The sequence below is a fragment of the Morone saxatilis genome, unplaced genomic scaffold (assembly GCF_004916995.1).
Source record: "Morone saxatilis isolate NCDOM2014 unplaced genomic scaffold, NCSU_SB_2.0 Contig2, whole genome shotgun sequence".
Taxonomy (NCBI): Eukaryota; Metazoa; Chordata; class Actinopteri; family Moronidae; genus Morone; species Morone saxatilis.
Window position 1 is genome coordinate 14,578,458 of NW_023339762.1, and position 13,878 is coordinate 14,592,335.

At 39.9% G+C, this 13,878-nt stretch overlaps 1 protein-coding gene across 1 annotated transcript in view; it reads left to right on the forward strand.

The window, feature by feature from the left end:
* myrf (myelin regulatory factor) overlaps positions 1–13,822 on the forward strand; it is a 21,924-nt gene extending 8,102 nt beyond the window's left edge. The window contains exons 2-27 of the mRNA XM_035664349.1: positions 947–1,037; positions 1,167–1,463; positions 2,003–2,064; positions 3,152–3,374; positions 3,521–3,621; positions 3,784–3,898; positions 4,731–4,926; positions 5,018–5,094; positions 6,033–6,143; positions 6,244–6,334; positions 7,386–7,586; positions 7,849–7,957; positions 8,169–8,278; positions 8,657–8,817; positions 8,919–8,991; positions 9,087–9,169; positions 9,286–9,354; positions 9,462–9,545; positions 9,763–9,830; positions 9,957–10,031; positions 10,109–10,333; positions 10,506–10,599; positions 10,698–10,760; positions 11,187–11,292; positions 11,469–11,543; positions 11,673–13,822. Of these exons, the coding sequence (XP_035520242.1) occupies positions 947–1,037; positions 1,167–1,463; positions 2,003–2,064; positions 3,152–3,374; positions 3,521–3,621; positions 3,784–3,898; positions 4,731–4,926; positions 5,018–5,094; positions 6,033–6,143; positions 6,244–6,334; positions 7,386–7,586; positions 7,849–7,957; positions 8,169–8,278; positions 8,657–8,817; positions 8,919–8,991; positions 9,087–9,169; positions 9,286–9,354; positions 9,462–9,545; positions 9,763–9,830; positions 9,957–10,031; positions 10,109–10,333; positions 10,506–10,599; positions 10,698–10,760; positions 11,187–11,292; positions 11,469–11,543; positions 11,673–11,753 (3,041 nt within the window). The 3' untranslated portion in view covers positions 11,754–13,822. The remainder of the gene's footprint in view (positions 1–946; positions 1,038–1,166; positions 1,464–2,002; positions 2,065–3,151; positions 3,375–3,520; positions 3,622–3,783; positions 3,899–4,730; positions 4,927–5,017; positions 5,095–6,032; positions 6,144–6,243; positions 6,335–7,385; positions 7,587–7,848; positions 7,958–8,168; positions 8,279–8,656; positions 8,818–8,918; positions 8,992–9,086; positions 9,170–9,285; positions 9,355–9,461; positions 9,546–9,762; positions 9,831–9,956; positions 10,032–10,108; positions 10,334–10,505; positions 10,600–10,697; positions 10,761–11,186; positions 11,293–11,468; positions 11,544–11,672) is intronic.
* Positions 13,823–13,878: the final 56 nt, after the last annotated feature.

The window sequence follows — 13,878 nt, forward strand, 5'->3', positions numbered from 1 at the left end:
TGTGTGTGTGTGTAAAAGAGAAAGAGAGAGGGAGAGAGACTGGGGTTGTATACCAGGTCCTTACCTTCTCTTCTCTCACACTCACTCTGTTTTCAGCATATGCAGTTTGGGACAACTAGTGACAGCTTTAAAGAAAATGCATCACTTTCTCTCCTGTAACCATTGAGTTGGTTGCTCTGCGTGCAATACTGCAGGCCGGTTTATATGAAGTGACGTACTCTTTCCTAAATATATGCATAAGCAAGAGCTTTTTCTACATGTTGGTGTTTTAAAGATTAAGTGGGGTCGTCATGTGTTTGGGATTTGTGAGGCTTTGGCTATCAAAGGGTGAAAATGACCCTGGGGTGAAGTAAGGTGAGCATTATATGTAAATTGCAGTGAACAAAGAAAATGGGGACAACACAATCTAGTTGAGTAATTTTGTAAATAATAATGACTTTTAATGTGATTCTTTTTCTAATGGGGGAAAGGCAGCTGAGGTACAAAATAGTAACAATCAAGGAGAGAGATTCCAGCATATATGTGAAACCAGTTAGATACACTGAATCATCAGTATGTGATCTGTGATGCTGATTACTAACACGTATTTTGACTGTTGGTCAATCTTATAACCTTAATCTTTAAATTCTCCAAAATTAAATCAGAGCTCTTTTATTTTTATTTTTACATGATCTATGTGTTCGGCAAAAGATTGTGAAAGTTTCTGATATGAATGCATTGATACAATGTAATCAAGTTGTTTGGAGTAGCTATGAATAATAAACAAACCAAGTTCATAATATGTCATTAGATAAGTCTTACAGGACATTGTTACAACACAAGCTTGTGCTAAGACTAGAGTGGTTGTGGCAGTGTGTGGAGCTGGAGTTGCTGAAAGATTTCCCATTGCTAATTCCCAGATGCTCTCCATCTCCCCTCTGTGTTCCCGACCCTCCCTTCGCCACAGGTCATGATATTACCAGTTCTCTGGAGCCAGCCAACATCGACACCAGTATCCTGGAAGAGTACATCAGCAAGGAGGACGATAGCACTGACATGTCAGTAGGGACTCCAAACCAACGTCAAAACAACATGCACCAACCGAATCAGATCATGTTGTTACAAAGGAATTTGTTTTTTCTGATAAGGCTAAATCTTTTTTTCCTTCCTCTTCTTCTTTCTCCCAGCTGTTTCTCAGAGGTCCACAGCGCCCCGGGACCAAATTACTCATCTCCCCAGGCAGGAGTGTCCTCCGCTGGGGGGTTGGTGTGTGGTGTGAGCCCCCCTATTCCACTGCGCCAAGGAGCCCCTCTACCTGGGCCCCCTAACTGTCAGAACGTCTACCCCCCAGGTCCATCCTTGGGCCTCCGACACAACTACTCCTGCCTGGGTCAGCAGCAGCAGCAGCAGCAGCCACACCAACACCAGCAGCAGCAACAGCAGGCTCACGTCAAGCCGGAGCACAGGGGCCACTACGCTCCAGGGTGAGCACAAAACCTCTGACGTAGATGGATGGAGGTACAAGAAGGAGGAAATATAGCATGAGTTGGTACTTAGGAATGTTAAAAAAATATTTAAGATGCTCCTGAAACTCTAATTTCAAACATGAACATGAAGAAATTGAGCAGATTTTCTTATTTAAAGCATGCAATGAAACCAGACACTCACCCTACTACTGGTCCATTATGCAATCAATACTTGATTAAGCCTCATTCGTACAAATAAACCACTAGTTGGTCAAGAGGGGGAGGGAGACTGATAACAGACAGAGAGAGAGTCAAATTACATCCTGCAAAAAAAATCCTGACGCACACAATCTTGTGTAAAGAAAGTCAACTCTTACCTCTGATCCCAAAGGAAAGTTTCTCCTTTAAATATAATGGCAGTTTAGAAAATAAGAGGAATGCACGAGGAAGGCTTTTCCAGCTTCAAGCATGGTATTTCTTTAAGGATTTCTATAATGTGAAAGTCAAATATTATTGGTTTTGTGAATATAACATCTACCACCGTCTGTTTTTTGTAGGACACTACCTGAGTCTCCCCCAGACTCAAGCTCAGAGCCGTACTCTCCTCAGCAGGTGAATGGTAAGTAACACGTTTTCCCTTTCCCTGCAAAAATGTGTAAGAAAGAATCACTGGAATAAATGCACAGAAATACTATCCAAGGTGGAGATATGTTTGTATAGACAAATACAGACAGTATGAAAACGATTACAGACTGGTTATTTGACATTTGATTTATATTTAATATGGTATGATATAATATATGATATACAGTCTTGTCCTATTTGTCCAGTGGACTTGACAGAGGGCACACAAAAAAGAGACCATTCAACAAACAGAAATGGTGCTTTAATCTGTAGACTGAGTCTGAGGAAGTCACTGAAGCATTCAAGGTGTATGTGGGTCACAGCCAGAGTCAATATCTGTTACTCATCAATTCATTGTTTTTGAACAGAGCATAAAGACAGACAGAGAATCCAGTTCATGTGCAAACCAATCAATATGTTGAATGCAGTGTGTATCTTATTAATTAAGAGTTTACATAATTTGTTTGAAAAAATTATTTTTCTGTTGTATAGTGAATATGTACTGTCTTATAATTGTGTATACTACATTGTTAATTGTCTTATAGTGTTTGTAAACTACAGTTATTTTTTCTCTTACAGTGTTAATTTCTTAACAGAAAGGTTTTTCTCACTTTCCTCCCCAGGGACTACAGATGTAAATTAGCTCATAGCTAACTCAGGTGCAGCTAAGTAGCTGTGCACTAACCTTAATAAACAAACAAATAAAAATGAATTAATAAAAATCAGTAGAATGAAATTTCCTTAATGGTTTGTTTAAACATACAAGTTGAAGAACAACAGTACTCAAAGTCAGTTTGTACTTCTTGCTGCTCACACACCTGTGTTGGTCTTGCCCATTAGTAACAAGGTGTGGAATAGTGTTATCTGATGGGCGTCCCTCCAGTTCTCCAGTTTGAATCAATGGAAAGTACCTTTACCCAAGGTTGGAGGGACGTAAAATAAACTGCAGTGTGAAATGTGGACTAATCAACCCTGAGGAGAAAAAGTTGCCTTCTGTATGCGATCAAATTTATGTATTTGCAAGGAAAAACAATATGAATCATCATGTAAACATTATGCTCCATCCCTGTTGTGTCTTTTAGATCCTCACATGATCAGGACCATGACCCCAGAGAACATGTGTCACATGACTCCAACGCCACCCCTCCCACCACACGGGCACTACCCCAGCATGCATCGGGACATGTATCTGAAGCCTGAGCCCATGATATCACAGTATTCTATTGGCCCAGCCACAAGTGGAAGTGGTGACATGCAGCAGACACAGATGCTCCATCAGCTACTGCAGCATCCTCAGGGGCAGGAGTGAGTTGTGAAGATAATACAGGAGGGAGGGCGGAATGGAGGGAGGGATGTGCTGTCCAGTTTATATGGAAAAGAAGGAATGATGGGAAGGTATTGTGGGTAGGAATGTGTACAACTTTTGACTGAGTATCTATTTCCTCACACAGCGGCATCCCTGTTCACCAGGCGAAGAAGAGGAAGCACTCCGACTCTCCCAACAGCACCCTCAATTCCCAAATCCTCACAGGTATCATCAAACAAGAACCAGGTAGGCAGGCATCTTTTTCTTTTCTTCGCCTCCTCTACCTCACGCTCACCTGCTCTTGATTTAACTCTTACACAGATTAAGACTTCTACAGAACAGATACAGACATGCTTAACATTTTTCTGTCTTGCTTTAGTTGCTTATATTTCAATCTGTTTCTCACAGGTTTAATGCAGGATGCAGACAACGCCTACCTGGACCCAAACTATCAGTGCATCAAATGGCAACCTCACCAGCAGAGCAAGTGGACACCACTATATGACGCAAACTGCAAAGAGCTGTGGGTGGAATTTATTTTGGCATATCTGTACTAGTCTTTGCTGGGGGGAGGGGGCGCGGGGGCTGAAAGCACTCTGCAGAGAGTCAAAAATAAAATTAGTTATAATTGGTTAAATAAATAATTCAACAAGAATACAGCGGGAGTGGAAAGGAACAGCAGGTTTGCAGAGTTCTACAAATTCCTCAGAGGTGAGCCGTGCGGGGGAGTGAACGAGTGCAGGGTTTCGGCTTAGCGGGTGAGGAGGGGTAAAAGGAAAAATTAATGTAGACCTACTTTTGCTTTTGCAACGCCAAAACAGAGAGAAGTATAGATAGGGAGGAAGGTAAAATGAACTCACAAGACCTTTCAGATATGTTATCAAAACCACCTGGTTGCTCATCACAACTTTTAGCACACTACACCTACGTGAAGGAACAGAGGGTTTTCATTTTGTTTTAAATTAGATTTATTATGTCTTTCGGAAGATCTCAGTCCTCAGCGTCATAAAGTAACAACAGCAAACTAAGGCTGCCTGTGCCGCTGTCTACAACGAGGAGACATTTAATAAAAATGTCTTTGATTTTATGTTAGCATCACAGGAGAATGATAGAGGTGTTTACGCCCCCACATAGAGTATAAAGTGTTATCCAATTCTTTATCAAATTAAATATATTGCATCCACGTGTGTATTTCTCTGAGCAATTGTTATGAAAAACATGTGGAAGCCCCCTGTAACAGAGTCAAGAGTCTCCCCCTGGTGATAAAAATGGCAAAACTCTTACTTTCCACTTTTCTTACAGCAAATGCAAGCTCCCTAATTGACATATGTCACAATCTCTCTCCCTGTCTTTAGTCCGATGCCCACCTACCGTGTTGATGCTGACAAGGGCTTCAACTTCTCCTTGGCTGATGATGCTTTTGTTTGCCAGAAGAAAAACCATTTCCAGGTCACAGTGTACATAGGCATGCTGGGAGATCCAAAGTACATCAAGACAAGTGAAGGCCTGCAGCCCATTGACTGCTTCTATCTCAAACTCAACGGAGTAAAAGTGAGTGAAGGCAAAATAGTGAATGTGACACAGATAACAGAAAGCTCTACAGAGTACTCACTGTATATTTTATTTTCCTTTGTGTTGCTAGGTGGAGGCCATGAATCAGTCTATCAGTGTGGAGCAGTCACAGTCTGACCGCAGCAAGAGACCCTTTAAGCCAGTGCTGTAAGTCTGAACAATTTAAACGATAGGTTCATGATTTTCCAAGTCTGTCTTGAAACAATGTACATTAAAGCAGTTTATGCTTGCTGTAATGACTGGCCAACTGGCCATGAAAGATATAATATGTAACATTTACGCATTCAAATGTCTATAAACACTTGACCTATGTTATATATTTTGTTGAGTTATGTGCTTACAGTATTCCAGATGTTTCCAACAATGTTCAAACTGAGAGAAATCTGTCAGTTTATTCAGGTAACGTTGGTTTCACAGGTTGCCTGTCAGTGGCATCATATCCCCTTTTCACATGTGTCAGCACTGTAGTTGTCTGCCCGAAGCTGTCATACTTTTTGTCCAGTTTTAGGCCACATTTTACATTACACTTCTTCTTGGTAGTTTTATATAACTATATATTTTCAAAGGATTCTATTCGTCAGATGTCTGGATCTTAAGTTATCAAAGAAACAAGCTGAGGTAATGTTAGCAGGAGCTCGGCTTCCAGCCCCTTCAGGATGTCATTTTACTGCCGAACAGCATCGGAGAAAACACAGATTTTAAGGTGAAACTGCTTTATACAGTGTTTTTACCAGTTTTAATCACAAGGGAGGATAATTCAACTCCCGGTAAAAATACAAAATCTTCAGCCCTCATTCTGTTCAATAATGTATTCAGACGTGTATCTAAAGCTTCAGCTGTCTGAATTACATGAATAAAGTGAGCATCTTCCACAGTTACTGAACATTGGGAGGGGATCTTTTAATGGCCAATATGAACAGGAGGAATGATTACAGCAAGCAATAACTGTTTCAATGTTCATATGTGCACCTGGCTTAAAACAGACTTGAAACATTGTGATCTATCTATTAATTGAAGCACAAACAGTATACAGCTGTAGGAGGAGGATTTTTTTCCTAATGTATTTGTGATTTCCTTTCTTCCAGGGTGACCTTGCCCTCAGAGCAGGTCACAAAGGTCACAGTGGGTCGGCTCCACTTCAGTGAGACCACAGCAAATAACATGAGGAAAAAGGGCAAACCGAACCCTGATCAGAGGTGAAACACATGTAACATATGACATGTAAACATATGATCCATTATAATCCAATTAAAGCTCCAGTAGTCACATCTGTACCTAATGTTTTTGTCCTCGCAGGTATTTCATGCTGGTGGTGGCGCTGCATGCTCAGTCCCACAGTCAGAGCTACACTGTGGCTGCTCAAGTGTCTGAGAGGATCATCGTCAGGGTAACGTCTGGCCATGTCTGTCTGCCTCCTACAACAATCATATCCCTTGTGAATGTGGCATCTTTCTCATGGTCTACTGTACATACCTCTCTGCACTTCAGCATCACTGTGTAGATCTCAACATCTTCTCCATTGTCTGTCTTTCCATTCTGCGTGCTTGTGATCCCCAGCACACATATTGTACACTCACTATTGCACAGTTTAGGAGAGTTGCATATTGTCGCTGTCCTGTAAAACCCTGTGCTGCACCTTAAAACGACCTGTCATGAGCGAAGAAAAAAACTTGTATCAGCTGTGTGGCCATGCCTTTTTTCCAGTTACATCACTAAATCTGTGGAAAGAGGATTTTCTCTGTTAGATCAACTTTTGAATCTAAAACATTAAAAAGTTTGGCAATACATGGTTTTTAGTGGACAGAGATGGTATTGTACTTACTCCACATGTTTAAACCTATTTAAAAGCTATATAATCATGTATTATCTAGTAAAATAAAAACAGTAAATAATAAGTGTCATTTAGTAAATTGAAACTAAGACTAAGCTGTAAGGTCTAATGTTAAGTCAGTCAATCATTTACATCTTTGGCTTGTGTTGAAGGAATAGTTCCACATTTTAGGAAATACATTTATTGGATCTGTGCGGTAGATATATGGCTGGAACCAGCAGCTGGTTAGTTTAGCCTAGCATAAAGACTGGAATCAGGGGGATACAGCTAGCCTATCCTTGTCCAACAACACAAAACCATGCCTACTAGCATTTCTAAAGCTCTCATAAAGCATAAAAACTAGATTAGGTTGACTAGGTAGGCTAAGTTATTTTACTGGGGGATTTATGCAAGACCATTTCTTAACTGGTAATAGTACAGAGCACTTCCTGGAGGCTTCACTGGTTGTCTCGCAACCTTACAGTAACAACAAAACTCCTGGGCAAGAAATGAGCACACTATATTTTCTAAAATGTGAACTGTTCCTTTAAAAATATTGCAATTACTTTTTGGTAAAACCAAAACCACTGATTGTCTGTGCACCTTTGCCCTTGTCTCTCTGTTACAGGCATCCAACCCAGGCCAGTTTGAAAGTGACAACGAGGTGCTGTGGCAGCGCGGTCAACTACCAGACTCAGTCTACCACCACGGCAGAGTCGGCATCAACACCGACCGGCCGGACGAGGCCCTTGTTGTCCACGGAAACCTGAAAGTCATGGGCTCCCTGGTACACCCGTCTGACATTAGGGCCAAAGAAAATGTCCAGGAGGTCAGGATGACACTCAGTGTGTATCTGTATATGTTTGTGTGTGTGTGTGTGTGTGTGTTTCCAAACTGTCAGTGTGTGCCCCATGTGCTTGTCACCATGAATCATGTCATCCAAATTCCCATGCTCAGCACAGTTGATGGTGCAGTTTAACTCTGACTTTTGTATTTTCATTATTCTTGATCAAAGCATTTTCATCTGCAACATGAACATCGTGTTTTCATACCATCTGCATGGATGTCATTGTCATTCTGTCTGTGTGTAGGTCGACACCACAGACAATTTGAAACGGATTTCTCAGATGAGGCTGGTCCATTATCAATACAAGCCTGAGTTTGCTGCCACCGTGGGCATAGAGAACACTGCAGAGACTGGTAACAACTTCATAAATAACAAATTCAAATGTTTGCCCCCATCATCTCATTTCTTTGTACACTGTAAATCATGTTATCATCTGAATGTCTTAATATTTGATCTGTCCTTTGCTGTATGTGACCTTTTATGCAAGTGTGTCCTGTATCTGTGCATGCCGTCATGCTTTTGCTCTTTTTCACTCCACTGCACTTGTTGTATATTCTCCTGCAGGAGTGATCGCCCAAGAGGTTCAGCAAATCTTGCCTGAAGCAGTGAAGGAGGGGGGTGATGTGGTGTGCGCCAATGGAGAAACTATTTCCAACTTGTTAGTCGTCAACAAGGTAATGAACACACATAAAAATACTTGTGTCATGAAAGTGCAAATGCAATACAAATTTGTGAAGATTCAAATTGGTGGTTGTCGTGGTATTAAGGTGCAAAGACTTCAGTTTCACTTCTCCAAAGAAAAGTACATATGCATTGTTTTGCACAGTTAATAGCCTACCTCTGAAAAAAAAAGAGAAAGAAAATATATTTTACGGAGTATTCTTTGAGAAATTAGGGAATCTTCATTCTCATTTTGTCAAAAAATTGTAAGAAAATCTTATTATGAACTCAGTATTGTGAACTCTATCGAATCAGGAGTTAAGTGTATCACTACATCCCTAACACACCCATTACTTCCATGTACATTAACAGCTTTCCTTCTCATTTTGAAGGAACGTATCTTCATGGAGAACGTGGGAGCAGTGAAGGAGCTGTGTAAGCTGACAGACAACCTAGAGACTCGAATAGATGAACTGGAGCGCTGGAGCCGCAAACTGGCCAAGCTGCGTCGCCTTGACAGCATGAAGAGCACCGTGAGTGGAGGCACTGTCAGGTGAGAGCCGTTAGCATTAATCACCTTAAATTTAAGCTTCAGATTGTGAGAGATTGAGAAAAAAAAATTAATAAATAACTTTCTTTTTCTTGACCGTGTAGCCAATCAGGGAGTTATTTCAGCCGAACAGGAAGCGGCCCACTCAAGAAGAAGACAGTCCGACCTGGTAGCAAGGTCTGTGGTGATGATGAATAAAACCCATCTTAAACTGTGTTATAAGTGAACAGCAGAATTTTCAACTTTAAAGTAACTTGTGTGTTTATTTCTAGAATTCGCTCCCAGATCAAGGTTGCATCAGCCAGAGGTTCATGCAGGGAACCATCCTGGCCCTGGTCATTGTCATGGCCTTCAGGTATGACTGAGCAAAATGTGCTTGGGGAGGGAGTGGTGGGTAAATACAAAATCAGCTTCATCTGTGTACATGGTGACATCGTAATGATGAATTGCATCTTTTTTCCCCGCCAACAGTGTAATTTCCATGTCCGTCTTGTATGTGTTGACTCTTCACCATAGAGGAGACGTCACAGAGAAAGACGGGTATGTGCTTTTGAGGGAGACAGACACTTAAGCTTTTTAGTGAAAAAAATCATTTTTCCCCTTCTTCATTAATGTCTCTCTATATAATCTGTTCCTTCTTTCTGTAGCTATGTTCCTTCCTGTGTTCTCTACATCTCTTGGATGCCCATCTTTACTGCCACTGTAACTTTCTGTCCACCTGTCTGCCCATGGTATGCTTTCAACACCTGCCTTTCTTGATGCTTAGTTAATTTTCTGATCTACTCTTTCAGTCTTATCTGTGATTGCTTAGTTGGGTGTTTCTTTTGTCCTGTCTGAAAGGAGATCATGAGTCACGTATCTAAACACCCTAAAATTAATTGAGTTTTAAACATATCATTTAGCTAAAGCATGCTCTTGACCTACTGTACTGCTATCTGATTGGTGCAGGTCCAGAGCTGCCCTTGGATCCTCACGTAAGAGTCCATATACTCCACCATCCACCACCCCTGCACCAGGTGAGTGGAGAATTAAATTTGGTGTTTTTTAAAATGCACAGCAAGTGACATGCTCACTCAGGACATACTGAATATATTTTACTCAGATCTGATCCTTTTCTCTCTTTTCTCCCACAAATTATCCAGCTTGCTGTTCAACTACAGCCATAAACAACCAATCAGCTACAGTTTTGACATTGAGTAACAACCAGTCCACACCAGGTAAGTAAGCAAATATGAGATGTTCTCCTGTAGTATACATTTGTCTTCAGCGCAGATTAATTATCTTCTTTCTCTAGATTTGGGCAGCCTGGTTCCCACTCCAAGCACTATAATTAAGAAGGCCAAGTCCAGACCAATGGACAAAGAAGGCCGCTTTAGAAACCGTCTGAGTCACACCTCAGCACCTTTGTACTTTGCCAAGTCCAAAAGACCAGCAGACCTGGATGGAGTGGGAGCTACCAACCGTCTGCCTGTGGGTCAGCAGCCAGCATCACGCAGACAACGCAGCCTATACACAAAGGGTAAATCTACAAACACAGCCCAGACACGGCACTTTCTTCACACACATAATATGAAGTATGCAAACACAGTAAAGCCATTTGTTTGACAACAGCAAACAAAGCTTATCTTCATACTGTACAATGGAATGCGATGGGTATAGTGCTCATAGTGCAGCTTTTCTTACTTTTGCAGGAGGAAGGTCAGCTCCCTCTCTGACTAGTCTACATATCGTGGAGACAAACCAAGAGATCACAGCACAAAGTTGCGCAACACCTGAGAGCTGCAGGTATACTATACTAAAAAATGTCACTAGTTGATGTTCGCCTCTTACAATTTGCATTCAGGTCTTGGCTTGATGCTATTTTTCCTCTATGTTGACTCTAGTTACACAGTATCACTCCATGGAAACAGAAATTCCTCCATCTCACAAATCACTTTGCACATGACGTGAGTATGAAAACATCACACTATTTACATAACTGCACATGCAAAATGGTAATGCTTTGTTTTACATAACGTAACGTTATGTAAATTCCTAATAATTTCCTTAGAATTTTCCTGTGAAGAACCATGTAATATGGCACTGATCATCAGTGAAATAGACACAGGCTTTAATTGGTACACTTCCAATTAATCAATTGTAGTTAATTGCTAGTCTCAGGGACATGCACAGAACCCCACACACAAACATTTTTGCAGATACAGCGTCTTGAAACTACAACTACCACTGAAGCTATGTAAAACATGAAATTCTAAGAAATTTGTTAGGAAATGACAGATCCATAAAACAAATCGTTATCCATGCAACTAAAAAAAACTAATTTTAATTGTATATCTACACAGGAGACATAAGACATATTTAATTCATTACAGGTCCACGAACGGCGTGTGGGTACGACAATGTGGAGCCACCAAGGGACGTTTATGCCCCAACCACACAGAGACAGAGCTATACGGTGGAGAGAGTACATCAACAAAGGTACATAATAATGTACTTCATCGTGATCCATCATATAATCAAAACTTATTTTCTTTTTTTGTCATTTTCGATGTCAAACTATCATTATTATTAATTTAGAACTTGCTTCTCCAAGGGCGACTTACTGCAAATTACCATTTCACCGACTCATTATATTCTTTATACTTTTCTTTAAGGGGACTCATCACCTGTGGTCAGTGCCTGTGTTGTCTTTCCAGGACATCACCTATCACTTTCGTGTCTCCCTGTCTGTGAGTAAACAAAATATGAGAGGATTTGAGACGCTGTAGACGTGGTTCCTCTGTGTGGTTGTTTGATCCATTTATTGTGTTTTTGAGACTGATGAATGATTTGTATCTCCTTATGCTTTTCAATGACAGAGTGAAGTGAGTTGTGCCACTGAAGGAGAAGCCTCATCATACTCTGACTACCATTTTCTCATTCAAAGCAGCTGTGTGTGAGAAGGAAGACGATGTGTCCCAGTGCCTTTACAATACACCACGTGTTTCCTTTGTGGTTCTATTTGTACGCTGTTTTGATGGGATTGTGTTTTGTCTCAATACTGTACATTATTTTTAAAGATATTCATACAGAACAAACTATATACCACTGTCCCCACTGTAATCCCCTCCATATGTATATGCATTAAGACATCTCTTTTTGCTGTGATCACTGGAATTTCAAACACTGTTCAAGGTTTTTTTGTTTGTCTATCATGTTTTAATGTTTTAGATCACTGTAATTTACAATTGTGTTGTGTCACTGTTAACTGCCACTATGTATGTAACATCCATGAGTTTATAACTCACTTAATTACTGATCACTATGTTTTCCATACTTATTATAAGCCATAATTCAAGTTTCTTAATGAAGTCCAGGCTAAGATACTGTAGATGACACTACACACATTTTGTATAATGCAATGTATGTACACTGAAACCAGTGTCAAGTGAAAACAAAAACACTTTTCAGTAGATTTTATACACTGGAGAGAAGATCATTGGCTTCTGCTGAAGGCCTCAGTGAATGGTTGCAACTTGCACTGGAAATATACCTCAGTAGTGCACACTGGCAAATCCTGGGTCTCTACAGTGGAGCATTGTGTTTGAGGCTGCTGAAGTTGACTGACTGTCTGCCGTCTCCTCATGCAGCATCTAACATTGAAAACACTGTATAGAGCGGGAAACACTCTGCAGTATACTTATCTCAATTATGACATTGAATGAAACATCAAATTGTTCCATTATATGTTTATTCATATTATAGTATTACACAAAAATCCTTATTATCGTTTTCGTAAATCAAGGCATATACATGTCAGCAGATTCACTGGATGACACGCAATGAGACTGGATAGGTAAACAAATCACTGGAAACGAACATGTAGGAACACTGACAGCTTTTAGCATCTGATCGTGGAAATGCCAGCTCTGACAAGATTTCAGGAAACACTGGAAAAGCTTACACTGTATTTTGCTAACTGGACAGAATGCTGGTAAAGGCAATTAATGGCATATATCATGTCAGGTGCATGCCCAATCATTTCTCTAAAATGATACATCTCAGCTCAGAGGCAACTCAAATGCTGCTTCAGCTTTGGAAATTCCATTTTAATGGCTCGATCATAAAGCTGAGAAGGAGTTGCATTTATTTACTCGCACTCAAGAGATAAAAATTGATTATTATACACTGGACTCTTTCATGTATTTCTCTGGATGTTTTGAATATTTTTCTGTGCCTTTACAAGTAGGAATATGCCCTGATAACACTTTTAATATAACTGAATTGTTAATGTTTTCTATTATCCTTTCTTGTTTTAAAGGCGTTCTCCACTTATTCTCACCACCATGCTATTGTTGCTTTTGTTTTTAACATTTGTTTTTAAATCCATATTCCACGTGTCTGTGTTCAGAAAGAAAAAAACACAATAGTGTATCTCAAATGCAAAATCAATATTAAATAGGAAGAAGTGCCATCAGACAAACGTTTATCTGTCATAATATGAAGACACTATACAATGCTTTCAGTATAATTATTATGACTTCAGTGGGTATAGTGTACTATATTAGCTTATTTATAATGCACCAGCTATCATAATGAAACCACTGTAGCACTTTTTGCACTGTATATATGAACTGCTTTTGCTCTATCCAGTGCACCAGACTGTTCATTTACTGGTATATGCATTACATGTAACTGTATAGCTTCATTTTGTTACTACCAATGCTCCTTTTTATCCGATGTGTTTTATCATATTGTTTTTATAGTTGATACTTTTTTTGGTTGTTGCATTATCAATAATATATTAACGTTTAGCTAATGAGCCCAGAAACTATTGATAAGCATGTAAAGACACACACACACACACACACACACACACACACAAACACACATATTTCTGATTCTACCCCAATTTGTTATGAGAAAATGCCATAACACTAAAACTGGCTAAGTACTTTAATATCACTACTTTCTCTAAGCCCATTTTATTATTACATTTTAAAAGCGTTTTATCAAAAATATGCTGTAATACTATGAATGCATGTAGTAAATAAATTTGTGATTTAATTTTCTGTTGTTTGATTG